Source organism: Puma concolor, chromosome A1 (genome assembly GCF_028749965.1).
Source record: "Puma concolor isolate L17-30 chromosome A1, mPumCon1.1.hap2, whole genome shotgun sequence".
Lineage (NCBI taxonomy): Eukaryota > Metazoa > Chordata > Mammalia > Carnivora > Felidae > Puma > Puma concolor.
In genome coordinates this window covers 135,912,214-135,934,119 of record NC_141667.1, presented here as the reverse complement: position 1 = coordinate 135,934,119, position 21,906 = coordinate 135,912,214, and the positions used below count along the sequence as shown (strand labels likewise).

The window sequence follows — 21,906 nt, the reverse complement described above, 5'->3', positions numbered from 1 at the left end:
TAGAACCTGATGGGGGGCTCAAACTCATGAACTGTGAGATCATGACCTCCATGACCAAGAGTCATGACCAAGAGATCATGACCAAGAGTTGGATGCCTAACTGACTAAGCCCCCCAGGAGTCCCAATTTCCTTTTAAGTTTAGAGCTTCTTTATGTGAGTCAGTGTCCTCCCTTTCCACCATCAAGTAGCATGCCTTATAGGGAACACTGAACTACTGTATAAAAATCTCTAGGAGCAAAAGAAAAAAATTTTTTTAATTTTTTTAATGTTTTTTTAATTTTTTTTTATTTTTGAGAGAGAGACAGAACATGAGTGGGAGAGGGGCAGAGAGAGAGGGAGACGTAGAAGCCAAAGCAGGCTCCAGGCTCTGAGCTGTCAGCACAGAGCCCAATGCGGGGCTCGAACCCACGAACCTTGAGATCATGACCTGAGCCGAAGTCAGGCATTTAGCTGACTGAGCCACCCAGGTGCCCCAAAAGAAAATATTTTTATGGGTGGTGGCTTAGGATGAGATAAAAAGATTCTGTTAATTAATTAGCATGTTTACATGTATTTGCATATGTGCCCATCAGCCTAGTGGCATAGCTGGTTTCATCATTCATAGGACCGACCATGATTTTGTTGGACAAAAACTACAGTTTGAGTGACTTTAAAACACTACCTCCTCCATTTGGGGGGCTGAGAAGACACGGGAAGAGGTGATTATAATGCATGTTGCTGAGAGGTGTTTAGGAAAGGAGATCCTGGATCTGAAGTCGCTGAGTGAGGTCCCTGTCGTCTCTCCCTGTGGATTTCCATGACCTCATTGCTGTCTCCCATGCAGGACGGCACGTATGGGCTGAACTGTGCGGAGCGCTGTGACTGTAGCCATGCGGACGGCTGCCACTCCACCACAGGCCACTGCCGCTGCCTCCCTGGATGGTCAGGTGAGCCGAGGACCGCTACTTGAATTGGGAAACATGCCAGTTACACCTGGTGCTCTCCCTTGCTACTTTCCAGAAATGCACACGGGTCAGCTTTTCAGAGAAGGAAAAAGGGTAAAGTCTCCAGTCAACTGCCACAGTTTTACCCAAGAAGACCAAATTAATCTGTAATCTGAGAATGATTTCTTTTTTTTTGTTTTGTTTTGTTTTGTTTTATTTTTGAGAGAGAAAGAGAGATAGAGTGTGAGCCTGGGAGGGGCAGAGAGAGAGGGAGACACAGAATCTGAAGAAGGCTCCAGGCTCTGTGCTGAAAGCAGAGAGCCTGACACGGGGCTCAAACTCCCAAACCACGAGATCATGACCTGAGCTGAACTTGGGCACTTAACCGACTGAGCCACCCAGGCACCCCAAATGACTTCTTGTTGAAACATATAGGGGCAATTCTCTTGAACCTCAATTGAAGATCCAACTGTTAGAATTCAGGGCAGCAAGAGGGGAAAATGTTTTTGCTGTGAAGGGTTTATCAAGGCTTCTGTGGTATTTTTGAACTTTGAGGAAAGAACGATTGAAATAAACCACAAGAATATAACTAAGTTCACCTTGGTGAGGCAAGAATGTTAAGTATTAATATTAATATGGTTAACATGCAAGTATTAAAATATTCATTGCTAGACACGAAAGCTTTAAAACTTCCTTTTTCTTATAATAATTCTTAAGTCATAAATTTCCTAATATGATTGAGTGTCAGTTTTGTGACCAAAAGGCGGAAGTTTCTCCTTATTAATATGGCTTCATGGTTCTAGACAGGAAGTTTACCAAACCAACAGTGGACTTGGAAAAAGAACGACGTTTTTGCTCGTGATCAACAGACTCGGGAGAGGAAACTAAATGCCCAAGCAAAGAGAGATCTTGCTTTTCTGTTTCTTACATCAAGTCAAGCCTATTTTTAAAAACAAAAATGAGGGGCGCCTGGGTGGGTTGGTCGGTTAAGCGTCCGACTGCGGCTCAGATCATGATCTCACGGTCCGTGAGTTCGAGCCCCGCGTCGGGCTCTGTGCTGACAGCTCAGAGCCTGGAGCCTGTTTCAGATTCTGTGTCTCCCTCTCTCTGCCCCTCCCCTGTTCATGCTCTGTCTCTCTCTGTCTCAAAAATAAATAAACGTTAAAAAATTAAAAAAAAAAAACACAAAAATGAAAACAAAATCCTAAAGTGTGAGCAGAATTTTAAAAGCTTATTTAGGAAAATTACAAATGGGAGGGCACCAAGAAAATTATTGAACATTGGGATGAATGAACTGGGTGTATTTGTGAGCATTTCTTCTGAAAGTAAAATAAAATGTTGATTGCTAATGTGCCATTTGAGAGTGAAGTGCTGGGAAACTAGGGACCAGAGGTGGTTAGATGAACCAAAACTCTCTTTTCAGAATTCTCTTTCGAAGTCATCTGTGTGTGTGTGTGTGTGTGTGTGTGTGTGTGTGTGTGTGTGTATGTTTGTATATATTGTGTTTGTATCTAAATATATTTGTATCTATATTTAGAGAAGAGAGGGAGACTTGTAGGGCAGAACTATCTCCGTATTGGTGATTCTTCAGTACCTTCCAACATGGTTTCTTAACTTGTCCTCTAAAAGAGAAATTGGTGGTAACAAGCCAGTGCCCCCTTTAGTGATGGTTCATATTTTGAGAACGTGGACCTTTCAGAGGAGAGTCTTTTGCATCCATACCAAAGATGTGACATTTAGGAAATTATGGAGTCAGGGTGGTCTTACCTTTTAGCAAAAATGCATAAAAGAAAGAACGAAGAAATAATAAGTAATGTTTTTTGAATGCTTACTGCAGGCTCGCAGCAGCTCTGTGAGGTAGAAAATATTTTTCTGTCTTTTTTACAGACAAAGAAACTTAGGCACCGAGAAGTTGAGTGGCTTGATCAAGGCTGCAGGGTCAGTAAATGTGAGAGACAGGATTTGCACCATTGCTTTTCCACTGCATCTCCAGCTCTCTTAATTACTGCACCTTCTGCCATGCACAACTTCTTCCAGAAAGTGCTGGGGAAGAGGCAGTTAGGTGGAGATTAATTCTGAGCATGGATGAGGACTTCTGAGAATTATATGACAGGACCTGGTGATAAGTGCTGATAAGCAGCAACCTCTTCGTGTGTGTGTGTGTGTGTGTGTGTGTGTGTGTGTGTGTGTGTGTGTGTTTATATGTATATATATGTATATGGAGAGAGAGAGAGAGGCAGAGACAGAAAGATATACCATAGAATTCACCTATTTACATTGTATAATTCATTGGCTTTTCATATGTTCAAAGAATTGTACGACCATCATCACTATCATTTTTGGAAGATTTTCATCAATTCATAAAGAAACCCCATTAATACTCACTAAAAGTCATTTTCCATTTACCCCCAACTCACCACTAGGCAACCTTATCTCCCTTCTCCATACCCTAGGCAACCACTAATCTACTTTCTGTCTCCATAGATTTGCCTCTTCCGATACTGTATGGATTCATGGAATATGTGGTCTTTGGTGACTAGCTTCCTTCTCTTGGCTTGTTTTCAAGGTTCATTCGTTTTGGAGCGTATATCATTCTTTCATTCCTTTTGGGTGCTGGTTAATATTCCATGGTATGGGCAGACCACATTTTATTTGCACATTCATCTGTGATGGGCATTTGAGTTGTTTCCACTTTCTGGCTATTTTGGATAATGCTGTTATGAACATAGTACAAATTTTTGTCTGGATGTGTGTATAGTTGGTATGTATTCAGGGGTGGAATTGCTGGGTTGTGTGATAACTCTAAGTTTAACTTTTTGAGGAATTGCTACACTGTTTTTCAAAGCAGCTGCTCTGTTTTACATTCCCACCAGTTATGTGAGGTTCCTGTATACTCACCAAAACTTTTTATTATCTGTCTTTTTGATTAAAGCCATCCTAGTGGTGTGAAATGTTATTTCATTGAATTTTTGATTTGCATTTCCCTAATAGGTGATGATGTTAAGCATCTTTGGATTTCATTTCGGCCATCTGTATATTTTCTTTGTAAAAATGTCTATTCACATACTTTGCTCATTTTTTCATTGGGTCATTTGTCTTTTTATAGTTGAGTCATAATATTTCTTTAAAATTTTTTTTAACATTTTTTTAACATTTTTAACATTTTTGAGAGACAGAGAGAGAGAGAGAGAGAGAGAGAGAGAGAGAGAGAACGATTGGGGGAGGGGCAGAGAGAGAAGGAGACACAGAATCTGCAGCAGGCTCCAGGCTCTGAGCTGTCACACAGAGCCCGACGCAGGGCTCGAACCCACAAACCGCAAGATCATGACCTGAGCTGGAAGTCAGATGCTCAACTGACTGAGCCACCCAGGCACCCCAAGTTGTAATATTTCTTTACATATTCTATCTGTATATTCCTTATCAGATATTCCTTATCAGATTTGCAAATATACCCATTCTGTGTGTTACTTTTTCACTTTCTTCATGCTGTCTGTTTCCATAGAAAAGTTTTTATTGTGATGAAGTTCAGCTTGTCTGTGTTTTTTCTTTTGTTCCTCGTGCTTTTGGTGTCAAGTCTAAGAAACCATTGTCTAGTCCAAGGTCACAAAAATTCGTGCCTGTGTATTCTTCTAAGCATTTCAGAGTTTTAGCTTTTACATTTAGGTCTTTGATCCATTTTGAGTTTGTTTTTATATATGGTGTGAGGTGAGGGTCCAACTTTGTTCTTTTGCATGCTGATATCCAGTTGGTCCAGCATCATGTGTTGAGAAGGTCATTCTTCCCTTGCCCCACCCTCACCATCTTGATACCCTTGCCAAAAAGCAGTGGCCATAAATGTGAGAGTATTTATGTCTGGACTCTCACTTCTATTACATTGATATGTGTGTCTATCCTTATGTCAGCACCATGCTGTTTGGATTATTATAATTCTGTAGAAAGTTTTAAAATGTGAGAAGTGTGAGTCCTCCAACTTCGGTCTTCTTTTTCAAGATTGCTTGGGCTATCCTGGGTCCTTTGAACTTCTCTATGAATTTGAGGGCCAACATGCCAATTCCTGTGAAGAAACACTGTGGATTTAATGAGGATTGAGTTTATAGATCAATGTGGGGAGTATTACCAACCTGACAATACACGTCTTCACATCCTTGAACGGGAAATGTCATCCGTGACCTCTTCAGCAGAGTCTCTCAGTCCTTTGGAATTTGTTGAGAGCTGCTTTGGCTTCTGACAGGAGTAAACTGAGATGAGCTGTCATGTGCTTGATTTCTAGTGTCTGAGAGCTACCTTGGGAAACAGACCAAGGCTGGGGTCATGGACTTTTTCTGTCAATAGGAGTTATCCACAAACACAAGGACTCCCTCACCCTCTAGTTTCTCCTTGACTTGCAAAAGCTGAGATAATTCTGACTTCACATTGTGAAATTCCACCTCCCCATGTTTTGCGGGGCTCTCACTCAGTGCTACAACTACATCGCTCTAGGGAATAGACCAGATTTTGTGACTTCCCTAGGCTTCTTGAAGTTCTCAAATTGAATGACCGGTACCAAGTTCTCTGTGACCACAGTGAAGTTAAATAGCATTTTGAACCCCCTGGCAAGTTCAGATCTTTTCTAACAGAGAGGCCCTGTCATCCATTTGGGACCATGCTCCACCAAATCCACTTTTGTTTTATGACTTTAGAGGATGTGTGAGGTGTTCTCGAACACACGAGTCACTGCTCAAGTATCTACCTGCTTTGATGATTTAGAGCCAGACTGTGAAAGGCATACTCTAGTCTACATGAAAAAAGCAGGAGATATGATTTGGCCTGAAGCCAGCCAGAAAATGTGTTTGTTACATTCCACAGTCTGGGTCATGGGGTAAGACAAATTATCCCATCTGGCCTTAGACCTATGGAGCTCCTGCGGGAATGCAGCAACTTTGTCACACAGCATAATCTCGTAATGCTCTGTCCATCTGTGACTGGTTGCCCCACTGTCTCCTTGCTTCATGGCCCCAGTGTCTCATTTCTCTGGGTCTTCTGTGTAAGCTGTTGATCTGTGAGGATCTAAGATTGCTCGGAGACTTTTTTTTTTTTAAAGAGAAGTCATCCACCACATTCACAGAACACACTTGGTATAAGCAAATGTAGATAGAGGAAAAGAAGGCTACTGGAGCTCCAGAAAGCACCCTCCAATTGCACAAAGAATTGTTTATTTTCCCAAAAGGAAGGAAGAGTAGACTCTGTGTAATTTACATAGAATACCATTTCATTGTCAGCCCTGGGGAGACCCAGAAATTTTTATCAACAAACTTGCTTTTGAGTAAGTGCCTCGTAAGAATGTTTCTCAACATAAAGAAAGCCTTGCTCTTCATTTGGATACCAGGTGCAGGGCCAGATAAATAACATGAGCCTAGGGAAGTAAATGATTCAGACGCCTCTTCTCCCTGTTGCCGAGATTGCTTTAGCTGAGATGTTAAGTATCACCGGACAAGGTAGTCATGTGTAGATTAATAGTGGGGCTTCAATGCAGTTGACACGGGGACTGGGTTCTTCCCCTGACCAAATCAGTAAGAAGGCACAGAGTCACCAACAGTGCCGGGTCACTGAGCACGCTGTGGGGAGCTGCTCATCAGTCCTCTGGGTTTAAAGCCAGAGATAAGGGAGAGCTTTATCCCTTTTTACGAAGAAATTGACACGTCTAAATTGAGGAAATCATATGCCAACCTAAGAGAATCAGCTTGCTTTTTCATGGTTGGGTTCATCCACCACTCCTCATGACTTTACCATCATTTCAATGTTTGGTTGGCTTTTTCTTTTAAAGGAACTGAGACTCTATTTCTATCATTGATATTTCCATTTTACCTGGTTCTAAAACAAGTTTTCAAAATGTACAGCCGTACAGATTACTCAGAGCAAAAGGTACATCTGACATCCCAAATACTACTTCCAAAAGAAATGTACCATTAAAAAAAGACAAGGACAGGGGCGCCTGGGTGGCTCAGTCGGTTAAGCCTGCGACTTCAGCTCAGGTCACGATCTCGCGGTCTGTGAGTTCGAGCCCCACGTCGGGCTCTGGGCTGATGGCTCAGAGCCTGGAGCCTGCTTCCGATTCTGTGTCTCCCTCTTTCTCTGTCCCTCCCCTGTTCATGCTCTGTCTCTCTCTGTCTCAAAAATAAATAAAAAACGTTAAAAAAATTTAAAAAAAAGACAAGGACTTTTACTATATGTAGTTATTTAAAACCTTAATATATGGATTTTTTTAGCCCATTGATTACTTTACCAAAAGAGGCAGATTGTAGCAAAAAAAAAAAAAATGGGGGAAAATGAAACACTATCCAAAATATAGGCTTTGTCCTGGGCTCCTTCTCCCACACCTCTACACACACACACACACACACACACACACACACACACACACACGCACGCACACTGCTGTAAAGTGAGATTGGCTTTTCAAATGATTATTTTGAAGTCCCAGATGTCAAAGAAATGTAATTAGTTGTGTTTGTGTATGTTTGTGTATTTCCACAGTAGTAAAGTAATATGCTTTATAAAGTATTTTCCAAAAACAGTAGACACATGCTGACTTTTTTCCTCCCTTTTTGCCCTGACTTCAGTCAGCCAAAACACCTCTTCACTGAGTATTATAGTTAATCAAGATTTCATTCTGGCTGTGGGGGAACATATGCCGTCCCCAGCCTGGTTCCAAGTTCTGGCTAAGATCACTGTCACCTGGGAACTTTTTTAACTTGTGTATTCCCTGTCCCCACCTCACACCTGGTGAATGATGAGCTGGGGGGTGCATGAAGAAGGCAGAGCTATTGCCTGCCCATAAAGCACCTTTTGCACAAATTTGGAGAAGGTTTGGAAATCTTTCAGGTTGTACTGCTTGGCAGGTGGATTTCTGCCCTCACTTAGCCCTGTGGCCAGAGGCTCTTGTGTAGTGTACAGCCTGCACAACCTTACTTGGTGGCCTCATTTGTCATTTCACAAGTTATACATCGGCGCTTGGGTGGCCCAGTCGGTTATGCATCTGACTCTTGATCTCACCTCAGGTCTTGATCTCAGGGTTGTGAGTTCAAGCCCCATGTTGGGCTCTTAGGTGTGAAGTCTGCTTAAAAAAGGTTGCACCAGTGGCTCATGCAGTGACAATTACCCGTCTGTAGACTGGCCTCTGTCATGCATGTTTACTCTCACTATTGAAGAGGTGGGGGTTGCAGGGAGCATTTCTGTGGCAGAATCCTCATAACCAGTGGCAAAAGGCTCAGGGATGCATTCATGGCAGAAAAAAAAAGTTAAATGCTAAACTAAGAGGAAAGAGTTGAAGGCACCAAATCAACCTCTCGAAGCCTTGGGAAAGAGAGAGGGACTGGCAACTATGTAGGAGGGTAAGGAGGGGCACAGAGAATAGGGAGAGAGGTGGGGTGCTTATTGGAGCCCAGCCAGGAGGCAGGGGGCATTACAAAGAGGAAATGTGTGTGTTTCCCCAAATTCTCCAAGGTTGACCAGGTGAGTAAGTGAACTGCTGCTTTAGCTACTGATCTGTGCCAAAGTGATCTCTCCTGTGGTGTTAGTGATGCCTGAGTTGTTATAATAAGGGGGAACCTAATTCTTCATGCAGTGACATCAAAGTGCAAGTGGAAGTGAGCTTTAATTAACATGCATGCGTCCAATCAAGCAGGGTATTGAAGAGTGGACAACATTTATGCAGCATTTATGTCTCTCTATCTATGCAGTTTTGTCGGGGAGGGAGTCCTGTAAAAGCAGAAGGTGGAGTCCCTGAGGTGAGAGTGGAGGAAGGGGCTTGCCTTCCCAAAAGAATGGCTGCAGAAAAAGCCAGAGCTCCCAGGGCCCCCCATCTGCTTAGCAGTCTGTTCTGTTTACTTTTATCCAGGTCCGGACTGAGGCAGGTCATGCCCTCTGGTGTTTTTGTCTTGCAGCTACAAATGCACGCATCGATGATTTATATGGTTTATCAGGATGTCCTTTCCAACTTGGTCATCTCTGTAAAGCAGATCCTTTTTTAATCCATCTTTACAATTCATAGTATCCAAATAGAAAGATTTGATTTAACAACCACATGTTGAGTGCCTCCAAATTGTGTGCAGCCACAGTGCTGGATGCTGGGAGCACAGGGGTGAAGCGAGGCCAGCTCCTGGCCTGCAGAAACTCACGTCCTCTCAGGGCGGACACAGCGTGGGCACAGGTGGTTACACCAGCGAAGAACGTCTCTACGCCAACAGTAAGCCTCTGCTTTGTTAGCGAGAGGATTAGAAAAGCAGCAAAAGTATTATGATGCTTACTCTGGCTCTTCTCTTCTATACTCATCAAGCCCAATTATTAGTAACAAATCCCTCTCTTCCTTCTAATAGATGTTTAATAGCTTGTTGCTCAGGAACCAGACATCGAATGAAAATCATGTCTTTCGTTCACTAATGCCCCCAAAGGGTGCAGTACGGGCATTAGGAATACGAACAATTAGCAAGACGAGGAGTTTGGGTTCTATCTCTGAGAGGGAGAAGTAATGACACCCGAGATGATTTATTTTACCGCATTCATGCAATCACAAATGCCTAGTGAATGCTGGTTTCACATTGAGGCCGCTGGCATAATGCATCAGGCATGAAATGCACGAACATTTCTTTAGAGCTGCTTAGCTGAAGTTTATCACGATCATTCAGCCATTGCCTAGCAACTTGGGAAGGCTATCAAAGAGCTCTTTGTCCTCAGTCCTGGCAAAAACAGTCCCTCACAGATCGCCTTATCAGCGTTAGAACGTTGATCAGGAAAAAATGCTTCCACTGAACCAGAGATCCTTGCAAATTTAAAGATACCCCCTTCTCATTTTGTCCCCTCTTCCAAACGCATTAGGGCGTTGTTTCCTAAAGTAACTCCCATTAGAGCCTTTATCTCTTCTTCGGTAAACATTCCAAAACAATTTCTTCAAGATGCCTCCCTAATTCTTCGGTTGCTTTGTAATCTGGGCTAGCATTAAAAAACACAGGCCTGAGCTCATGAAGGTATATCTTCTCAAAAATCAGCAAGGCAGACATTTCCACCCCCTTAGATGGGAAAGGTCACCATTTGAGGCATATAAAATATACATATGCTGGGTTTTCTGGTCTGCATGGGCCTCTCATCACTTCCTTAGGGAAAGAGAGAATTACATGGTTGCTCCCATCCAGTTGGAAATAGTTCTGAATATCAAGTTGGAAAGAGAGACGGTGCTTCTTGATTCACTCAACATATCTTTAACACCCTCCGTGTGCTGGGCACTGTGGTGAACAGAAACACCATCTCTCTTTGACGGAGCTCCAGACTTCATTCATTTCCCTGTGCAGAATATGGGGGCGGGAGGAGCCAGTGCAAGTACAAATCTTTCACCTCCATTGTCCCTTGCATTTCTGAGGAATTTATCCCCCGCCCCCACCTGCATCCCAACTGCCCTTGACTTAGTTTAAGACCTTGTCATGTCTGTCTTTTTTTTCCTTTACCTGGATAACCCCAAACAGCCCCCTGACACAGGTCTTCTTGCTTCCAGACCCATCATCCTCAAACTGTCTTCTGCCCTCCTACAAACCACAAATTCAATTATGTGCTGCTCCTGCTTCATTGTCCATTTGGTCCCTGTCAACCCCAAGGGGGAAGCTCACACTTCACAGCATGGCATTCTGGCTTTGGGTATGTGACCACTGCCTGGCTGCCCAAACACCTCTCCTGTTCTTCCCCACCCCAGTTTCAGCTGTCTTCCATTTCCATATGCTTCTTTGGGCTTCTGGGCCTTGTACCCACCATTCCATTAGCTTGGAGCCCTTCTCCACCTTCCCAGGCTCTCTCCTTTTCTGACTGAGATCCCAAGACAGGGTTAGGTGTGCCTATTCTGGGGCCGTTATCATTCTAGAGTTGAAGTTCTTTCTTAGAGAACCTATCACCAGGAAGCCAATAGCCCCTGGACCCCTTGAATATTCATTAAGTTGAATTCTCTTTTCTGTCTTTGATAAAAAAGGAAACATAAAAATGTCTTGTAGGACTCCAGCAAGTTTGCAAAGATTGGGATGAGATGAATGGAAATAATTCAGGAATCACACACACACAGGTTAAAGCAAACTTATAATTGTCTATCCTGAAAAAAGTTTTACTGAAGGGTTAGTCTTACAGGGAGGTCACATCAGTAGCCATATACCTAGTGTGGCCTAGAGAAACACTTACCCAGGGACCCCCTCTGTGAGCCTCAGTGTCTGATATTTCACAATTAGAGATTTATTTCTTAGGCTCCTCATGTGTGTATTCTCTTAAAATATTAGTATTCTCTAGAGAAGGTAACAACTCAACAGTAATCAATTTACCTTACCTTTTCCTGACTATAAGATGAAAGGAAAGATAATAGGAGGGCACAGAGCTCTGAGGGGGAGGAGTATCAGTAGGAGAAAATAGGACAGCAAGGGGAAAAAATGCAGCTTCATGCTTTTTTCTAGAATTGCCCCCTGAGGCATACTTTATGTTTGTCTACAAATAGATTAGGCATTAATATCTGAAAAGCGATGACTCATTTTACTGATGGTAGAGAAAAAGAAAAGAGGTTGAATTTTTAGAGGAAGTTGGTCATAGAATTACTATAACTTACTTTCAAAGGGGAGACTTATTTGCAATCCTGAAATAAAAGATATTTAAAAGTAGGCTTGGTTCTGCTGAAATATTCTTTTATGATTGGAGACAGCAGATTTGATAGATGATCTCTAAAATTCCCCGTGATTCTCTGGAAATGAAATCATGGGTAAATCATGTGAAACAAGCGTATCATTGTAATGGATCTCTTTGCTATATCGTGGGCCTTGTTACTCTATGAAAATTACCTCGATAAAGTTGATTATGACAGATGGCTGTGCTATCCAGCTGGACAAACCTATTAGGGAAGAGGAATCAGATATGAAATAAAGGATCACTTTATTCAGATTTACCAATCTGTGCTGGGGTCAGTTTTCTTAACGTGCTCTGATTGAGAATGTGCTAAGTCACATATAAATTATGATAATCTATAATGCAAAAAAAGCAGCAGATAATTTTGACCTCAAGTGTATTCCATTCTGATTTAGCTGCATTTATTTAATGTGGTGGAGAGATTTGGCAAGTAGCTGATGAACCAAAACACCATAAATGGCTAAATCCCGCCCCTTCCCCTTTCCTCAAGCTCCCACCCCACAACAATGTGCCAGAAATGAGGACTAATTTTCAGGATGATTTTCAACTTCTACGTCTCCAAAGTCCTTACTGGGATTTGCATGGATGGCTGCAAACCAAAATGGCCAGAGTTGTCCGAATATCTGTCAAGCAGGAATTCCCCCCCCCCCCCCGTCTTAGGTGCCATTAAATAGGGCCCTAGCTCATGGTCAGCGCTCAGAACCTGAATTTGAAAAGAGAGTGAAGCCTGTGACCCTTCACAAGATTACCCTTGTTGGTACTTCCTTTAAGTTCTCAAAACAAAATTTTTCCATTTGCAGCCTCTTTTTAAAGTGGTTTGCTCCTTACTAAATGCCCTGCCTCGTGTAGGTGCGAGCCCAGACACCAGATACAGCTCTATAGCTGCTGAATCACATTTGGTGAGCATAGCGTTTTGGGATTCCACCTCAGCTTTTCAAAAGAGATTTGAAAAGAAAAAGAAAAGATCGTAGGTTTGTCAACTCAAGAAAAAAAAAAATCACAGGAGGCCAAAATTCCATATTTTATTCTACAGGGAACCCTTGAACCCCAGTCAGCTTCTAACAGGTCTGATCTCCTCCTTCAGCCAGCAGCGCGAGCTAAAATAATAGTCTTTTGTTGGCTCAAGCTAGACACAATGAGGTCTGTGAGCTTTCATGCCTACTTAACAGCCTTTACCATGTGGGAGATTTTCAGAAGGAGGAAACGGGAACAGCCAAAAGTGGAGTTATGGCTCAGCAGAAATGACTGTGCCAATTAGCAACGTTCACATTATGGTTTGGGGCTGCTTCTGTTGTAAGGTTTGGGCCACGGTAACTTTTCTCCTAATCAATTTCGAAGCAAAAACTGTAATACAAAACATGGCTTTCTCAGCTTCCTTGGTGCTGGGTGGTGACAGCATTCTGGATCCCTAAGTGTGTGCGTGCTTGTTCTTACTGTGTTTGCACTTGGTCTGAAGCCAGCAGTTGCCAGTTCACTACTAATTATAACTCGCTGCTTCTCAATGCAAAGAGCGTGTCTTTGAGTTGGGGAGAATTCTGACTTACAAGAAAGAGGCCCCTGTTGTATTTCAAACACAAACTTCCCAAAGAGACTTCTCTTTACCTCACGTAAAACCTGGTTTTATTTTTATTTCTGCGACTGCTTTTTCCCTTGCATTTTCCTTAGGCGTTTGTTCATTCATGAGCAACTCTAGAATTTCTGTTTCCGGGTGAGAGTTAAACACCCACATTGAGTAGTATCCTAATAATCAATAACTTGGACAACAGCTGCAAATAAGATCAGTTGTGATATTCTGCCTTTATCTGCCCAGTGCCAGATTCAATTCTTAAAGAGGAATTTAGTGGCACAGATTAGTATATCTTTCCATCCTGTACAATGTAGCATCAAAATGTTTTTTTCTTTAATTGTTATTGTTTTTTAAATTTTTTAATGCTTATTTATTTTTGAGAGAGAGAGAGACAGACAGACAGAGCATGAGCTAGGGAGGGGCAGAGAGAGAGCGTCCAAAGCAGGCTCCAAGCCGTCAGCATAGAGCCTGGTGCAGGGCTTGAACCCATGAACCAAGATATCGTGACCTGAGCCGAAGTTGGACGCTCACCTGACTGAGCCACCCAGGTGCCCCTATCGTCAAAATGTTTTAAGATGGTGTGTGCTCCAGGGGGAGAGTTTTCTTTATGTAAAACAATTTAACCACTTTTTACTTCTTTTTATCTTTTTTACACTTGGTTTTTCTGCAAAGATAAAGGATGGGGGAAGAAGGAAGTTGCTGAGGGCTCACTGATAAAAATATTTTTGATAAATTTTGCCTTTAATAGACAGAGCCCTTGGGCTTCCCATTTGCTTCACCATTCTAAAAAAGAAACATCACTAACGCGACAATAAATTATGTATATGTAAAAAATAAAAAAATCAGTATAACAAAGGTGTTTTATTCCTGCTCTTTTATGACTTGGTAGAAAATCACCCTGGGATTATTTTAATGCTACGATGATACGATACATGATGACACAGTGTATGATGATGTACTGACGTATATAAGTGAATTTTAAACCTTATGGCATCCCGCTCATCGTTGCAGAGATAACCCAGCTTGGATACCATGACTGTCCTTCTCCTCCTCCTCGTCTGGGACTTTGTGTCCCAGAGGCACCAGCCCCCACTGCCTCTTAGTCAGCCTTGCCCGTGTGCATTGTTTCAGGTGTCCACTGTGACAGCGTGTGTGCTGAGGGACGCTGGGGCCCCAACTGCTCTCTGCCCTGCTACTGCAAAAATGGGGCTTCGTGCTCCCCAGATGATGGCATCTGTGAGTGCGCGCCAGGGTTCCGAGGCACCACGTGTCAGAGAAGTAAGTGTCTCATTACGTGGAAAGGTCTGCCTTCCTTTCTCAGGTATCGTGTGCAGAATTATTATCTCTGTCCCACACCTCAGTTCGTGGCGCTGTTCTGTTGCAGTGGAGTGGGGAGGAGACTGTAATAGGTCTCTGTCCCTTGTGGAGCTGTCCTTGATAGCACTGCCTGAAGAGCTTTATTCGTTCCAACCTCCAGGACGAGCCTAACAGATGGGGCTTTGGCCTTTCCTTCTCAGTAATGATTTCAATGCCTCATTGGCATCGTCGTCAGGATACGTTTCTTGATCCTGCCTTAAATCTTGCAAATGGTGTTCCAGAAATCCATTGACCTGTAAATATTTGATTCAGCAATTTTGGCATTGGCCTTACCTCAATTACCAGAAGTCAACATCAGCCAAACCTTGCGGCGAATCATACATCTTGCTAGTAGTCTCACAGCCAGTGCTGTGGGGGAAATAGAATTGCAGAGTTAGAAATGGAGGCCGTTGACATTGGTTAATGGGATTTTTAAGAGAGGAGGGGATCCATAAGATTTTACGAAATCTTTTAGTAAATGTAATCAAGAAAAGAATATATGGCTCTAAGACACATTATCCTTATTTTTAGATGACTTTTTTCTTTTTTCAGTGAAAGCTCTATACATTTGTCTTGTGTTTAAATCCAAGTAATGTCTTGAGGAGAACCTAATTATGTAGCATTTTGCTTGCTCACTTCTCAATCACAGTCATTAATCTGGACCACGTTGAGGAGGAACAATCTTTTAATTCAGACTATAGATCTGTTTATTGCCAGTAATGACTCTTAAAGAGAAAAGGATCAAGACATGGCTTGAGAGTATTTATGTGGCCTTATTAGATTTTAGAATTTTATTTCCTTTCATTTATTTGTTCAACAAAAATTCTTCAAGCCCCTGTTGTGTGCCAGACCCCAGGTTAATTGGGACCATAAATGAGAAAATAAAGAGGACAGAGACATTTGCCTGCCCTCCAGCAATTCAGTTTAATGGTTTCTTTTCATTATTAAGGACTACCCTTCTTCCTTTGGTGCTTGTTTTAGACTTGGAAAACTCTCAGTATCCTTAAACAAAAAAAATTTTTTTGCCCCAAACTTCAGCTAGATCCTGATGTGGAATTTAAGAGGAATACGTCTCAGGAAAGATAACTGTTGATTTCCATTCTATTTTCAGTCTGCTCCCCCGGTTTTTATGGGCATCGCTGCAGCCAGACGTGTCCACAGTGTGTGCACAGCAGTGGGCCCTGTCACCACATCACGGGCCTGTGCGACTGCTTGCCTGGCTTCACAGGTGCTCTCTGCAATGAAGGTAAGTAAGGCGCACAGTGTCTGGGGGGAGGTGCGCGGTGCCGGGCAAGCCCCGTGCAGTCTGTCCTCAGGCTTCCTCTCGGGCTTCCCCGAGGATGTTTTCAGCCACCAGCTATCAAGGCCTTCTGGGATGCCCTTTCTGCAGCTTCTGCAGAAATGACTTTGGAAAAGCTGGCTTGCCGCCCCGGCGGAATCTCTCTACTCTCTGAGCTGTGCTGCTCTTTGTTTTTAATTGGAAACAGCATCCCATGAAAAATCAGTATCAGGGAGGGTTTGGACTCCCTGAGCAAGAAGCCATGAAGTCAGATTTCCAGAAACGTGGTGATGTCTCCTGGTTTGTGATGCCTTAATGAGAATGTTGGGCTTCATGTGTTTCTAAAAATGAGCCCATTCCAGATGACGGGGTGCTGTTGAGTGGAGGCAGCTACTAAATGGGCAGCCGGGCTGATGGCTTTCAAAGTTGTTTTCTGTCCCAAGACTCTCGAGTTCCATGCGATGAGATGTAATTGTGCGTTACTGACCTAAAATTTATTCACAGTGTGTCCCAGCGGCAGATTTGGGAAAAACTGTGCAGGGGTTTGTACCTGTACCAACAATGGAACCTGTAACCCCATTGACAGATCTTGTCAGTGTTACCCGGGTTGGATTGGCAGTGACTGCTCTCAACGTAAGTCTTATTTAGGAACAACCATTGATCTTCATTGGTTTTCAAATTCTTTAGGACTAAAGTAAGAGTGTTTATATAATCAAGAAATAATATATGAATAATTATGATATACATTACTTTAATTTTTAAATGGCTGTTTCCCCCACTAAGAGCTCTGTGCAATGTTCCTATGTTAAATCCAAATAAGGTCTTGCAGGGGCGCCTGGGTGGCTCAGTCGGTTGAGCGTCCGACTTCGCTCAGGTCACGATCTCACGGTCCGTGAGTTCGAGCCCCGCATCAGGCTCTGTGCCGACAGCTCAGAGCCTGGAGCCTGCTTCAGATTCTGTGTCTCCCTCTCTCTCTGGCCCTCCCCCCATTCATGCTCTGTCTCTCTCTGTCTCAAAAATAAATAAATGTTAAAAAAAACAAAAAAAACAAATAAGGTCTTGCAAAGAGCTTAAATGGGTAGCATGCTTATTCACTTTTCAGTGACTCTTAATCTGTAAAACGAGGGTATTGGACTCAGAAAATCCATTCTAGGTTTAATTTCAGACCTTGAACGTCACCTATCATTTTTCCCTTGTTCTTGGGCAAATTACGGTGCACACAATTTCAGGAGAATTTTTTTTCTATTTTTTACTTACTTCAGACTTACTATCTTCATTGGGCCATATTCCCTACTGGGTAACCAAATAAAAATTATAGATGGTCCTGCTTTGTTTTCCTCCAATTTTATTGAGAAATAATTAACATACATCACTGTATACTCTAAAGGTAAACAGCATGATGGTTTGATCTCTTTTTGTTTTGAAATGATCAGCTGGTTCTGCTAAGACCCATCTTCTCACGTAGATACAATGGTTGTCCTCATTTTAAGCAGGTTTATTCCTTAAAGTTTTTTTTAAATGTTTATTTATTTTTGACACAGAGAGAGAGAGACAGAGTGTGAGCGGGGGAGGGTCAGAAAGAGAGAGAGAGACATAGAATCCAAAGCAGGCTTCAGGCTCCGAGCTGTCAGCACAGAGCCCGATGTGGGGCTCGAACCCATCAACCCTGGGATCATGACCTGAGACGAAGTTGGACGCTTAACCAACTGAGCCTCCCAGGTGCCCCAAAGCAGGTTTATTCTCGAAGCATTAGTATAAATGAAAAGGTTTTCTGTGTGTTTTTTTGTTTGTTTTTGGTAAATCAAATCGTTTTACCCCATAATATGATATTATTTCACAGATACTTTATCTGAAGCCCTTTTGCTCTTAAATGGACAGTGACCCTCCAATGATTTCCTTTTATTATTTTGTGCTTCATGCAATTAAGAATTTTCATGAGTTAACCAATTCTCACTTATAATTTACACCTTAAACTTTAAACAAATCTCTAGTGACAACTCTGGAGCAGAGCGACTGGTGTGTGACTTACGTGACACCAGATCCCTTAGTTTTTCTTAGTCCTATCATTTTGTCCATCTTATCTCTGCTTAAATGTTCTCTCCTTGGGGAGAGAGCCACTTGAGGGAGTGGCTCTGGTGAGCGATGTCTTGCAATACAAGGAGCACATGATGCCCAACGTCACATGATCACAACTGAGCCAATGGTTCTTGAAATGCGCTTTGATATACAGGTGCCTTGGATTATAAGCATGTTTCTGGAATGAATTATGCTTGCAAAACAAGGTTTTACTGTATAAGGTTTCAAAGGGCGGTCTGGACCTTGCCTGGTCCTCTGCTATCTCTTCTGTGTCTATGACAGTGCTGGGCACATAGGAGCTCAGCGTGCATTTGTTAGGCAAGTAAATCTATGAACTGTAGATACTTTTTGTTCTGCCTGCCTCACTCCACAGTCTGTCCATGAATACAGTGGCAGTAATGATGGTTGCCGTTGCAGTCAATGTTGCCATGTGGGTATTAGTCAGTCTGGGAGCACCGTGCTTTCTTAGTCCTAATGCACACCGCTAACCTCCCATATGCAAGGAGATGGGCAGCAGGACGGAGTTCCCTCTGCTGGGTGCTGGTGTCCGGGCTCTAACCGAACTCTCCATGCGTGCTGTGGTTTCAGCTTGTCCGCCTGCCCACTGGGGCCCGAACTGCATCCACACGTGCAACTGTCACAACGGGGCCTTCTGCAGCGCCTATGATGGGGAATGTAAATGCACTCCCGGCTGGACGGGGCTGTACTGCACTCAGAGTAAGTGACAAGCCTCCGAGACTCACCAAGGGAGCCACACCCAAGGGGGATGGGACCAAGCCTCGCCCTCTGCATGCACGAGCTGAGCTCACCCAGGGTTCCTGGCGTTGGAGTGTTGTTTCATCTCCCCCATGACTACTAGACGTCTAACTGCCTCTGTGTGGTTATGAGCTGTCACGTTCCAAGTTTTCTGTCTGTATGTCATTGCAGGACACCGAAGTGGAACAGTGCTGTATGTGATGGTGTGCAGTTTCTTTCCTCACTCTCCTTTGACCAGACCCTATGTATATGCACCAAACTCCCTATCATTTATCAATACATGTATCTTTGTACAGACATATGTACACATTTTTGTAGTATGTGATTCCTTTTATTTTTTTTAATGTTTTTATTTATTTTTAGAGAGAGAGAGTGTGAAAGGGGGTGGGGCAGAGAGGGAGAGGGGGGACAGAGGATCCAAAGCCAGCTCCGTGCTGACAGCCTAGAGCCCCCATGCAGGGCTCGAACCCACAATCTGTGAGATCATGACCTGAGCCGAAGTCAGACCTCCACCGCTTGAGCCACCCAGACATCCCTGTGATTCCTTTTATATGAAGATCAAGAACAAACAAATTGATCTGTTAGGATTATCTACTGGGAAGGTGCATGAAGGGTGATGAAAATGTTCTATATAATGTTTCAAACTGGGGTGGTGGTTACATGGATGTCCACCCTGTCATTTATTCCAACAGCACAAAGGTTGGGATAAGTGACTGTGGCTAGAAAGGCAGTGCAGATCACAAGCCTTGCTCCCCGACGTAACGTGTGCTCTTGGAGAAGAGTCTGTTCCGTGGTTCTCAAACTTAAGTGAGCGCCAGAGTCACCCAGGTGGCATGACAAACACAGACTGCTGGCCCCACTCCCAGAGTGTCTGATTCACTGGGTCTGGGGTGGGACCTGAGAATTCACATTGCTGACAACTTTCCACATGGTGATGCCAGTCTGGGATCATGCTTCAAGAACCACTCATTCTTTTTTCCATTTTATATCACATAGTGCCCCAACCGTTTCTTCTTCTGTGAGGTTTTTACCATCATAGGATATAACGTGCAAAGTAGTCCACAGCTCAGCACTGTCAGGGAGAAAAAAGACTATTCTCTATCTTCTTGCCTTCAAATGAATAAAGGAGACAGCACGGGAAAGCACGCATGATGGTTACCAATAATAGTATACACTTGGGGCGCCTGGGTGGCGCAGTCGGTTAAGCATCTGACTTCAGCCAGGTCACGATCTCGCGGTCCGTGAGTTCGAGCCCCGCGTCAGGCTCTGGGCTGATGGCTCAGAGCCTGGAGCCTGTTTCCGATTCTGTGTCTCCCTCTCTCTCTGCCCCTCCCCCGTTCATGCTCTGTCTCTCTCTGTCCCAAAAATAAATAAACGTTGAAAAAAAAATTAAAAAAAAATAATAGTATACACTTGGTTTCAGTTTATTTATTTATTTTGAGAAAGAAAGAGAGCACAAGCAGGGAAAGTGCAGAGAGAGAGAGAGGGAGAGAGAGAATCCCAAGCAGTTCCATGCTCTGTGCTGAGCCTGACACAAGGCTCGATCCCACGAATGAGATCATGACCTGAGCGGAAATCGAGAGTCAGATGCTTGACTGATTGAGCCCGCCATGTGCCCCAATAATATATCATTTTATTCTTTTTTTAATCATAATATGAAATTTTAAATCCCAGAAAGGAGCTGAGAAGGAAAAATAGGTCAGAAATTAGGCAATTCTTGGGGTGCCTGGCTGGCTCAGTCATTAAAGCATGTGACTCTTGATCTCAGAGTCTTTTTTTTTTAATATGAAATTTATTGTCAAATTGGTTTCCATACAACACCCAATGCTCATCCCAACAGGTGCCCTCCTCAATGCCCATGACCTACTTTCCCCTCCCTCCTACCCCCATCAACCCTGTTTATTCTCAGTTTTTAAGAGTCTCTTATGGTTTTCCTCCCTCCCTCTCTCTTTTTTTTTCCTTCCCCTCCCCCATGGTCTTCTGTTAAGTTCCTCAGGATCCACATAAGAGTGAAAACATATGGTATCTGTCTTTCTCTGTATAACTTATTTCACTTAGTATAACACTCTCCAGTTCCATCCACGTTGCTACAAAGGGCCATATTTCATTCTTTCTCATTGCCAAGTAGTATTCCATTGTATATATAAACCACAGCTTCTTTATCCATTCGTCAGTTGATGGACATTTCGGCTCTTTCCATAATTTGGCTATTGTTGAAAGTGCTGCTATAAACATTGGGGTACAAGTGCCCCTATGCATCTGCACTCCTGTATCCCTTGGGTAAATTCCTAGCAGTGCTATTGCTGGGTGGTAAGGTAGACCTATTTTTAATGTTTTGAGGAACCTCCATGCTGTTTTCCACAGTGGCTGCACTAGTTTGCATTCCCACCAATAGTGCAAGAGGGTTCCCGTTTCTCCACATCCTCGCCAGCATCTATAGTCTCCTGATTTGTTCATTTTGGCGACCCTGACTGGCGTGAGGTGATATCTGAGTGTGGTTTTGATTTGTATTTCCCTGATGAGGAGCGACGTTGAGCATCTTTTCATGTGCCTGTTAGCCATCTGGATGTCTTCTTTAGAGAAGTGTCTATTCATGTCTTCTGCCCATTTCTTCACTGGATCATTTGTTTTTCAGGTGTGGAATTTGGTGAGTTCTTTACAGATTTTGGATACTAGACTTTTGTCTGATATGTCATTTGCAAATATCTTTTCCCATTCCGTTGGTTGCCCTTTTAGTTTTGTTGATTGTTTCCCTTGTAGTGCAGAAGCTTTTTATCTTCATGAGGTTCCAATAGTTCATTTTTGCGTTTAATTCCCTTGCCTTTGGGGATGTGTCAAGTAAGAAATTGCTGCGGCTGAGGTCAGAGAGGTCTTCCCGCTTTCTCCTCTAGGGTTTGGGTGGTTTCCTGTCTCACATTCAGGTCCTTTATCCATTTTGAGTTGATTTTTATGAATGGTGTGAGAAAGTGGTCTAGTTTCATCCTTCTGCATGTGGCTGTCCAGTTCTCCCAGCACCATTTGTTAAAGAGACTGTCTTTTTTCCATTGGATGTTCTTTCCTGCTTTGTCAAAGATTAGTTGGCCATACATTTGTGCATCCAATTCTGGAGTCTCTATTCTATTCCATTGGTCTATATGTCTGTTTTTGTGCCAATACCATGCTGTCTTGATGATTACAGCTTTGTAGTAGAGGCTAAAGTCTGGGATTGTGATGCCTCGCTCTTTTTCAATATTACTTTGGCTATTCGGGGTCTTTTGTGGTTCCATAC

At 43.1% G+C, this 21,906-nt stretch overlaps 1 protein-coding gene across 3 annotated transcripts in view; it reads left to right on the top strand.

Moving 5' to 3' along the window:
- The window catches only part of MEGF10 (multiple EGF like domains 10), a 181,633-nt gene that overhangs the window by 140,353 nt on the left and 19,374 nt on the right, over window positions 1-21,906 (top strand). For all 3 annotated transcript variants that reach the window (XM_025924946.2, XM_086705049.1, XM_086705057.1), the window contains 5 exons: window positions 825-927; window positions 14,303-14,449; window positions 15,639-15,773; window positions 16,311-16,439; window positions 18,471-18,599. In XM_025924946.2, coding sequence (XP_025780731.2) covers window positions 825-927; window positions 14,303-14,449; window positions 15,639-15,773; window positions 16,311-16,439; window positions 18,471-18,599 — 643 coding nt within the window. The remainder of the gene's footprint in view (window positions 1-824; window positions 928-14,302; window positions 14,450-15,638; window positions 15,774-16,310; window positions 16,440-18,470; window positions 18,600-21,906) is intronic.